Source organism: Brassica rapa, chromosome A08 (assembly GCF_000309985.2).
Source record: "Brassica rapa cultivar Chiifu-401-42 chromosome A08, CAAS_Brap_v3.01, whole genome shotgun sequence".
In the NCBI taxonomy this organism is placed as follows: Eukaryota; Viridiplantae; Streptophyta; class Magnoliopsida; order Brassicales; family Brassicaceae; genus Brassica; species Brassica rapa.
The window spans coordinates 1,955,330-1,965,740 of record NC_024802.2 but is presented as its reverse complement, the minus strand read 5'-3'; the positions used below and the strand labels follow the sequence as shown (position 1 = coordinate 1,965,740).

The following is a 10,411-nucleotide window of genomic DNA, read 5'->3' as shown; positions in this document are numbered from 1 at the left end:
TAAATTAAAGTTACATATATCCAATATTAAAAAGTGCATTTTTGAAAATATATGCGGTTTGAAATCATAGCATATATTTTTAGCTAGATATTATTGCACGTCGGGTTCATACTCTCAAACATTATCCGGTCTTTTTCAACAAATTAAAAATTATTGGAAAGCATAATCCAAAAGAATTTGATTGCCAAAAAAAACTTGATTAGAGATTTTTATCCATATCTTTCATGAATTTTTTATTATTAATTTTTTTAGTGTGACTAACCAATAATACTACATTATTATAGCTAATACTCACAGCTAATATTTTAAAAATTACAATTTTATCAGAAACAATTAGTAAGAAATGCAAAAAAAAAATATTTAAAATAAAAATATAAAAAATTTATCAGAAACAGTAAGTTTTTATATTATAGTATCTCATTAACGAAAAACAAAAAACAGAAGAAATGATAAACAAAAGGATTCTTATCTATTTAATAAATCATGAGAAATTCATATAAACTAATATGATATTCATGTCTTTATGAATGGTTTATTTTATTTTAAAAAAGATTATATTAAGATGTTGAGATATTTTTGGATTTTTTAACTTATAGAGAGAGTCTTTAAGTAAAAGAATTTAAATATGGGTATACAACTTTGACCAAGATTGTTTTGGATAATCTCTCTTTTAATGTTTTTCCAAGGAAAGATATATACCAAAATCTCTAAGCAAATTTGTAACCATGAGAGTAAATACAAAATCCTCTAGTTATGTCATAACTATATATGATTAATAATTTGATCAGGTGAACTAATATATATGCACATATATATATATATATATATTTTTTTTTCATCAACAGAGTGGCAGAGACAACACACTTTGAGGTATATCACTCGGTCTCGGCTCCTCTTGTTCCTTATGTGTATTGTGGGTTTTGTCTATTCAAAATTCTAGTGAGTGTTTCTCTTTGTGTATTGGTTCTATTAATACATTTGTCGAGAGTTACAGTGGTGTCCAGCGAGATGGGAATGCGTAGCAACACGGGCTTATTCTTCTCACAGCCGCAACCAATCATCGATGATGATGGCCACACCGATGATGAGTTTGATGTGGATAAGCTTGAGAAGAGGATATGGAGGCAAGGAATGCGCCTACAACGTCTTAAGGAACGTAGCAAGAATAAAGAAAGAGATGATGAGCAACTGATCTCGAAGTGCATGTTTAAGATGATGGAAGTGTGTAACGCACAAGGCTTTGTTTACGGGATCATTCCCCAGAACGGGAAACCTATAATAAGTGCTTCTCATAATCTTCAAGAATGGTGGAAAGATAAGGTCAGGTTTGACCTTAATGGTCCAATTGCTATAGCAAAGCACCAAGAATCAAATAATATGGTTTGTGAGAGTAATGAAGAGGGTAACAATATTGCAAATCAACTATCTCAAAAATTGCTAAGAGATCTTCAAGATCCGACTCTTGGATGGCTTTTATCAGCATTGATGCCACATTGTGATCCTCCACAAAGACGGTTTCCTTTTGAGAAAAGAGTTAGACCGCCATGGTGGCCTACAGGGGAAGAGTATTGGTGGCCAAAAGATCAAGGTCCGGCACCGCCTTATAAAAAGCCTCACGATCTGAAGAAGTCATGGAAAATTGGTGTGTTGACTTCAGTTATCAAGCATTTGTCTCCTGGTACAATGCGTGAGATTGTTACTCAAACTAAAAGTTTGTGGAATAAGATGACTACTAAAGAAAAGGACATTTGGTTTAACGTAATTGACCAAGAAGAGGCCTCAAAACATGAGAACATGTTAAATACTTCAAACTTTGAGATTAATGTTGGATTTCAAGACATGAATTCAAGAGAAAACAACCAACCGATTTGTCGAAACCGAAATGGCCTTTTTGCATCATCAAAGTTCCATGTGATGCCTATGCACGACAGAAACATTAATGGGAACCAATCTTGTTTAGTGGAGGGAAATCAAAGCGTGAACCTTTAGCCAGAAGCTCAGAATCATCAAGAACATTGGCATTTCGGTAGAACTGAAGGAAACATTTTCGAAAGGAGTTCTGTGGAAGACTTAATGAAGTTGTCAAGCAACAACAACAAAAGAACGGTTTGATTTAATGTTTGGTTCTCCACCGTTGAATATGGCATCGTTCGACGGTGGACAGAAGCATAAAAACTTATATGGTTCGTCTTAAATTTTACTTGATATATATGGTACGATCTCTTCTTCTCATCTTTACCAAATAAATGGTCAATTACTGTTTTCAGAAATAAAACTTGAGTTTTCTGAATATAATGCAATCACAAATCTTGTTTTTTGTTTGTTTTTTAATTTTCTGTAAAATTATCACATATCTTTAGTTCTCACTTATTTAAAACAAAACAGTTGTACTTTAGACTATTCCATTGCTGATTAATACAATCGAATATTTTAAAAGGCTTAATTAGCGATAAGCCAACTAATACAAAACATTTAAGGAAATTTTGAAATGTTTCAAAGCTGCCCTATGATACCCTAATTTGGCCATGAACATTCGGTTTTCGGTTCGGTTCCAGTTTGTTTCTTTTGATTCTCGGTTCGGTTCTAGTTTGTTTATGCCGGTTCTAGAGGTTTAGGATCCGTTACGGAATTTAGAAAGTTTGGTTTGGTTCTGCTTCGGTTATTTTAGTTTTCGGCTCGGTAACAAAATTGAAAATCAGCTTATATCTAAAGTAATACCAGACCTATTTGGTTCCGGTTTTTTGGTTAAATTTGGGTTAAAAGGCAAAACCCCAGAATTTTCTGGATTAACAATCAGATTTTTTGGGTTTTAAGAAATAAATTCAGACCATTTAAAATATTCTGGATAAAAACTATCTTAATAATTCATTTTTTGGATATTTTAGCGTATAAACAATATTTTTAAATTATTTGGTTATTTTAAAACTATAGTTAATATATAAACTATATTATAGAAATTAAGGTATCTATTCGGTTTGATTTTGGTTCAGTTTGGTTCTGGTTCTGATTTTTTGGTTCTATAGATATGTTTTCGAAGCACTTATTTTTACACTATTTCGGAAACAAAAAGTTGTGTAGTAATTTTTGGAATATTAATAATATTTTTCACGAGGTACGACTATCAATTTGAAGTTACTTTTTTTTTACTGAATCGACCATAGACCAATCGCCCTTGTTATTTGGGAGTATTGTATTTCTAATAAGTTGTTTAATAGTTGGCATACGGAATCATATAAATAATGGGCTGGTTTAGATGGGTTCTAAGCGGCTAATTCTGAATTACTTCTCTTCAAGATTCTCATCAATATAAAAACTACTCCTTCTGTTTTAAAATATAAGTAGTTTTACTTAAAAGCACTAATATTAAGAAAGTTGTTAGTTTTTAAAAAGTATCATTTAATCAATAAATTCAACCAATTATTAAAAATCTAACATTATTTCATTGGTCACACAATATCCAATAAATATTAAGAAAAAGATGCATTGAAATATGTAAATTACTTATATTGTGAAACAAACTTTTTTTGTTAAAACTTCCTACAATTAAAAACAGAAGGAGTAGTATAATATGCAAACCTTGTTTTTCAGTTCGGTTCGAATAAATGTGTCAGGCCTAAATTATCATGACACCAGAATGGTTTTCACAAATAATTTAACTATTATGTTTCATTATACTTGACGACTTAATGGTAGTGAAAAAAAAAAGAAAATGGGAAAATTGTTACATATGTTTGAACCTACCGCGGAATTGGTTCAATCAACTGAAATTTCCTAAGTATTTAACTGGAACCGGTTGATAATTTATATCTTAAACCGGATGAAATTTTAACTTAGTTGTTGTTGGGCCCACTCAAAAGCGGGACCCTCCAAAAATAGGCGTATGCCACTTAGCATGGAGAGCACACGGTATTCTTTAGTAAAAGGCGAAAGAATAGTTCGCTTTGTGCTCACCACATGGCTGCGTGATTTTCTATGGGACAATAAGTCTGTATTTATAACGCGACTTCTTTCTACTACTTGCTCTAAATGTTTCGATGTGGGACTCTAAAACAAAAGATCTATAGCGGTTAGTGCTTACATATCTAAAACTCTTCGTGGGCTGTATTGTGCCAAAATAATCTTGGGCTTAAATTTAAACATAGATCGTTGTCTTCTTCTGTTTGCTAATTTGCTAATTGGGGCTTTATCCAGCTGAGTTTGTTAATGCTTTGGTCAATGAGTCTCGTCTTCTTTAGCCTTTAGGGAATAGAGATGGGTGCTGATGAAATGCCGCAGTGTCCTGGGCTTGCTGTCTGGTCTACAGTTTTGGCATAATGTGGCTGTTTCACAATGTGAGTTCTCAACATTTACTTTGCTAAAAGCTGAGCATGTTATGTTTTAACTACATGTTTGTTTTAAACACTTAGCATGATCAGATTGGGACTAGGGATGTTAACATGGGCAATTACCCATGGGTTTACCCAAACCCACTAATAACGGGTTGGGTTTTTACCCGTCTAAGATTTATTGGGTCGATCATGGGTATTAATTTTGAAACCCATATTTATGTTGGGTAAATATAAAAGGGTAATGGTCTACCCATGGGTTTTCAGTTATATTATTATATTTTCACCATTTAAATTAAATTATATAAAATTTGCAAAAACGTTTTTTCCATCAAAACCAAAAAATGATTTTTTCCTCCAAAACCATAAAAATAAAATTTCTCACAGAAACCAAAATATGAGTTTTTCCGCCGAAACCGAAAAATCGAGTTTTCCTACCGAAACCGCAAAACCGAGTTTTCCTGCAAAAACCATAAAACCAAGTTTTTCCATCAAAACCGCAAAACCGAGTGTTCTCACCAAAACCGCAAAACCGAATTTTCTCGCCAAAACCGCAAAACCGAGTTTTTCTGCCAAAACCTTAAAATCGAGCTTTCCGACTGAAAACCGCAAAACCGAGTTTTCCCGCCAAAACCGCAAAACCGAGTTTTCTCCCCAAAACCGCAAAACCGAGTTTTTCCGCCAAAACCTTAAAATCGAGTTTTCCGACTGAAAACCGGAAAACCGAGTTTTCCCGCCAAAACCGCAAAACCGAGTTTTCTCACCAAAACCGCAAAACCGAGTTTTTCCGCCAAAACCTTAAAATCGAGTTTTCCGACTGAAAACCGCAAAACCGAGTTTTCCCGCCAAAACCGCAAAACCGAGTTTTCTCGCCAAAACCCCAAAACCGCGAAACCGAGTTTTTCCGCCAAAACCTTAAAATCGAGTTTTCCGACTGAAAACCGCAAAACCGAGTTTTCCCGCCAAAACTGCAAAACCGAGTTTTCTCGCCAAAACCGCAAAAACAAGTTTTCCCGCCAAAACCGCAAAATCCAATTTTTCTGCCAAAACCGCAAAACCCAAATTTCTTGCCAAAACCGCAAAACGAGTTTTCCTGCCGAAACCGAAAAACTGAGTTTTCCCGCCGAAACCGAAAAATCGAGTTTTCCCGTCGAAATCGCAAAAGCGAGTTTTTCCGCCAAAACTGCAAAGTAAGTTTTTCCGTCAAAATCGCAAAATCGAGTTTTCCCGCCAAAATCACAAAATGATTTTTCCCGCCAAAACCGGAAAATCAAATTTTCCTGCCGAAACCGCAAAGCCGAGTTTTTCCGATCGAAAACGGGTTTTCCCGTTTGGCGTAAACGAGTTTTTGCGCTAAAACAAGTTTTTCTATAAAATTGCGAAATCTTATTTATATATTAAAACTGACATTAATGATATTAATATTTTACATAATATTTTTTGAGTAAATAAGATAATACTTTGGGTACCCATGGGTAACCCTATACCCTATTGGGTTATTTTTTGGGTTTGGATTTCAATCTTGATGTTTCTGGGTTTTTGCAGGTTGGGTATAAACTGGGTTGGGTTATCTGCGGGTTGGGCTGGGCTGGGTTATTTTAACCTACGTTAACATCCCTGATTGGGACCTATGGACACTGAATTGAAGGGAAAAAGGGCAGTCTACAGAAAACGTACAAGGCCCGGTGAAGGCGTCTAACACAACTCGTCGACAGTGGTGTCCAACGTCCCAATCCGCTGAAGCGATTCTTCCAATCTCGTCATCGTCTCGATCGCGAAGTCCGAGCGGCTCACCGCACCAAATGATAAAAGATTATAAGTGTTTTATTGAATTTCCGCCCAACCTCCCACTCTTGTACTCTACAGATCAAAGATACAAGCCAATACAAGATCTTCTCAAGACGTCTCACACGTCAAGAGCCAACGATCAAGACCTCTAGTCTTTGATCCAACTACACAATAGTCAAAAGCCCCCCTTATTCCTTTTACAACTCTTATTTATACTCCATGATATGTAACAGACTCCTAACGGATTATAACGGTTTCATAACAACTCTCAATACACGTCAGCAGTCATCTCCTCTTCTGTGACCTGCTCCTCTTCTCCACCTCTCAACACATTCTTCTTCTTGCGATAGTAAACTCCCAAGGCTTATCAGGCGTCCAGCCAGAGGAGGTACAAAACATTTTGAAGACAGTGGCGGAGCTAGACGAAAGTTTTACCGGGTGCAGTGTAAAATTTATCTTCAATTTATACGGGCAGTAGAAGAAAATTCACCATTAAAATCATATAATTCTCGAATAAGCAATGAAAAAACAATTATTTGAGATCCTCATTTTTTTATGACCCGGTCAACTAGGCTATAAAGACCTGACTAATCCCGGAGGCCAATGACAAGAGTCGGTTCCGTAATCTTTATCCAGCGGGGATCAAACCCAGGGTACCGAGCTTCCACAGAACCACTGGGCCACTGCGTTGGTACAGATCCCATTTTTGTTTGAGAATTAATATGAGGTCCAACATTTCTTCTAGACTTCACATCTTTAACTTTCCACTCCTTAGCTAAGCTTTTTCAAAAGCATATCTCAGTCAGAAGTGTCTTGTAAGAGTCATTTGCTTGGTGTGAAATGTTGTATATATATGTCTCTAACATTGTACTCTTTCTTCTGTTGATTGGTTTGCTATGGTTCCCTTTGTGAATTGTGATGCAATGCTTTGTCTGGAACTTGTTGATTGTTATTTAGTTAGATAAGAAACAAAAAAAAAATCTGATTGTAGTACTTAACGTTTAATATCAAAACCAAAACACCAAGTTTCTTGTAAATCAAAAGGCTACGTAATAAAATTCATGACCAAACTATAATTAAGTTACTAAAAAAAAGTCCCTAATACCAAAGTAGCTATTGGATCCTAACACCAAACAGCATAAACCCTCCTTTCTTCTCCTCTTGCTTGGTTTCTTCATCTTCTAACTTCGAGTTAAAGAAGTTTTCTGTTTTCATTTCTCCCTCAGACCTATTATGAACCATTTTGTTTTCTTCCTTGGGAGCCACGAAACCCTTGTGATCAACATCAATCATCAAGAACTTGTCTCTTTGCCCTTCTAATCTCCTGACATTACTCGGTACATCGCAAGAGTAAAAGACAATAACATCTTTCTCCTTGAGATTCTTCTCCTTGACGAAACCGTTCCATCCTCTGGTGAAGACAAAGCTCTGGCTACTTCTCCAGTAACAATACCTAAACTTCCATTGTCTCATCGTACTGTCGTAAAACACAACCTCAACATCTTCCACAGCTTCACCCTCTTCTTGATCGTCGCTTATGAAAGGTAAATGCTTCACTGCATACTTCTTTGGTATCACAAGCCTATTCAGTTTCCCAACATCGCTCGGTGTCAGTTCCTTGTGGAAAAGTTGCGTGCAAGAGAAACACTTGTTTGATTCTTGTTTTGATTCCACGATGTTGAAGTTGGCCATCCGAGATCTCGACATGACATGATCTCTGAACTTGTGATGGTAAGATCCGTCTCTGATCATGTTCAACACAGCTTCTGTCGTGTAGAGGATTTGAAAGTCCGGTTCGTGGACCGTGAGTTCAGACCAAGGGAAGTTCCGGTGCGAGTTAGCGTCAAAGCCTCGGAGCTTGATAGATGCGCTATCGTAAGCAGCGGCGGCTTCAGCAGCGGATTTGAATGTCCCGAGCCAAATCCTTCGATGATCTGCGTATATCTGAGCACCCCAATGACCGTTCTGCTGCTGAACCACACCCTTGTATTTTGTTGTCGCCGTGTTGGACAAGGCAATTCTTGTGGTTGTAGACACAGTAGGTTTCGTGGCGAGACGCAAGAAAGAGTTACTTGAGCCTGAAGCCTCCGTTGTGGTCTTGGCTTCATTGCTTATCTCGTGGAGGATAACCATAGCGAAAAGAAACAAAAACAAAACAAATCGAAGAGGCAGAGAGGTTTTTAAGGCAGAAAAGCAAAAAGAAAATAGAGTATTTTGAAGAAGAGATTTGAAGGCAATATTATGTTTACATGTTGTATCATTATCGTTGATTCTTTAGAATGTTACAGTTTCCATACTTGTTCTTGTTTCTAGTTTTTTGACAGAGTATTTTATTACACCAGAAGCTATTAGTGGTAAGTTACCTTGTTAATCAGATTCGTTTTTGTCAGATTTATTTTCTTGCTAGAAAGGTAAAAATTTCCTTAAGGATTACGACAGAAAATATTGATGTTAACAAAAAAAATTTGTCTTAATTTAGACATTTGTAGCTGCTCTAATATCATCATATCATGTTATGTGGTTTCTTGTTTTTTTCTTCTGGTTCTTGTTACATCTGAAAAAACTATTGATCAACATTTGACAGTTTCTTTACATGCATACTAGGATAAGACCCGCGCCTTGCGCGGGATTAAGTTATTATTTTTGTTATATTTTGGAGAATAAAACAATAGTTTCGCTTCATTTAGATTACGGGTGTTCAATCCCACTACAAGAAAACGTATCTTTACCGAGGAATTTTAACGAGGAAAAATAATCCTCGTAAAGAAACGTTGATTTTGCGAGGAAAGTACGTTGAGAAAGAAAAGCATCGTTATTTCGTCGTAAGGTAACGACAAAAAATATTCGTCGTAAAGACGATGTAAATTGACGTGGCTTTTACGAGGAAATAGTTTTTCCTCGTAAAAGCCACGTAAATTTCGCGAGTGCTTTACGACGAAATATTTTACGTGTACTTAACGAGGAAATTTTGAATCCACCAACTTGGTAGGTGGCTCACGTTTTTTTTTGGCCATACAATTAATTTTCGTCGTAATTTCATAGTAAAATTACAACTACCAGATTCGAAATTTTCTATAAATATGGATGTTGGAACATCATTTTAAACACACCAACAACAAAAAACGTGAAAGAAAAAAAAATGGCTGGCTCTGGGACTATTTACGAGTTGCGGAATTGGATGTATATGCATAGAGATGCTAACGGGAGAGTGACGAAAGAATACCTTGCGGGGCTGGAGACATTTATGCACCAAGCTGATTCAACACCGCTCGCCCAAGAAAGTGGTAAGATGTTCTGTCCTTGTCGGAAATGCAACAATTCGAAATTGGCAAACCGTGAAAATGTTTGGAAGCATTTAATAAATAGAGGTTTCACGCCAAATTACTATATCTGGTTTCAACATGGGGAAGGTTATAATTATGATCAGAATGAAGCTAGTAGTAGTAATAGCAATTTTCAGGAAGAACCGGTTAATCATCATTTGCATAATGAACATAGTTACCATCAGGAGGAGATGGTAGATTATGATAGGGTTCATGATATGGTAGCTGATGCATTCGTAGCTCATGATGAAGATGAAGAACCTAATATAGATGCAAAAAAGTTTTACGGAATGTTAAACGCGGCGAATCAACCACTTTACAGTGGTTGTAAAGAAGGTCTCTCTAAATTGTCGTTGGCTGCTAGAATGATGAATATTAAAACTGATCACAATCTACCTGAAAGTTGCATGAACGAATGGGCGGACTTGTTTAAAGAGTATTTGCCGGAAGACAATGTGTCTGCTGATTCTTATTATGAGATTCAGAAATTAGTTTATAGTCTTGGGTTGCCTTCGGAGATGATAGATGTCTGCATCGACAACTGCATGATCTATTGGGGAGATGATGAGAAGCTAGAAGTATGTCGATTCTGCAAGAAGCCACGATTCAAACCGCAAGGACGGGGACGTAATAGGGTACCGTACCAAAGGATGTGGTACCTACCAATAACAGACAGATTGAAAAGATTGTATCAATCAGAGCAGACTGCTGCAAAGATGAGATGGCATGCCGAGCATACTCAGACGGATGGTGAGATGACTCATCCATCAGATGCAAGAGCCTGGAAACATTTCAACAAAGTACATCCGGATTTTGCTAGCAATAGCCGGAATGTGTATCTCGGATTATGCACAGATGGATTTAGTCCGTTCGGAATGTCAGGGAGACAATATTCATTGTGGCCAGTCTTTTTTACGATGCGAGGACGTATGACAAGTTGGTTTGATTGTTTAGGCACAAAAGGGTTGTGAGAGA

The 10,411-nt window shown here is 36.5% G+C and overlaps 2 protein-coding genes and 1 non-coding gene across 3 annotated transcripts; 1 reads left to right on the top strand and 2 right to left on the bottom strand.

Annotated features, from left to right (window-relative positions):
• Positions 1-1,008: 1,008 nt before the first annotated feature.
• Positions 1,009-1,989, top strand: LOC103832846 (ETHYLENE INSENSITIVE 3-like 1 protein). The gene has a single exon (XM_033277479.1). It carries the CDS (start codon positions 1,009-1,011, stop codon positions 1,987-1,989), a length of 981 nt encoding a protein of 326 aa, XP_033133370.1.
• A 1,854-nt stretch (positions 1,990-3,843) lies between these two features.
• On the bottom strand, positions 3,844-3,960 carry LOC117127611. The gene has a single exon (XR_004450631.1). It is a non-coding gene; the product is annotated as a U5 spliceosomal RNA (small nuclear RNA).
• A 1,749-nt stretch (positions 3,961-5,709) lies between these two features.
• On the bottom strand, positions 5,710-8,936 carry LOC103833213 (AP2/ERF and B3 domain-containing transcription factor At1g51120). The gene has a single exon (XM_033276522.1). The coding sequence runs from the start codon at positions 8,244-8,246 to the stop codon at positions 7,227-7,229; it is 1,020 nt and encodes a 339-aa protein (XP_033132413.1). The 5' UTR covers positions 8,247-8,936; the 3' UTR covers positions 5,710-7,226.
• Positions 8,937-10,411: the final 1,475 nt, after the last annotated feature.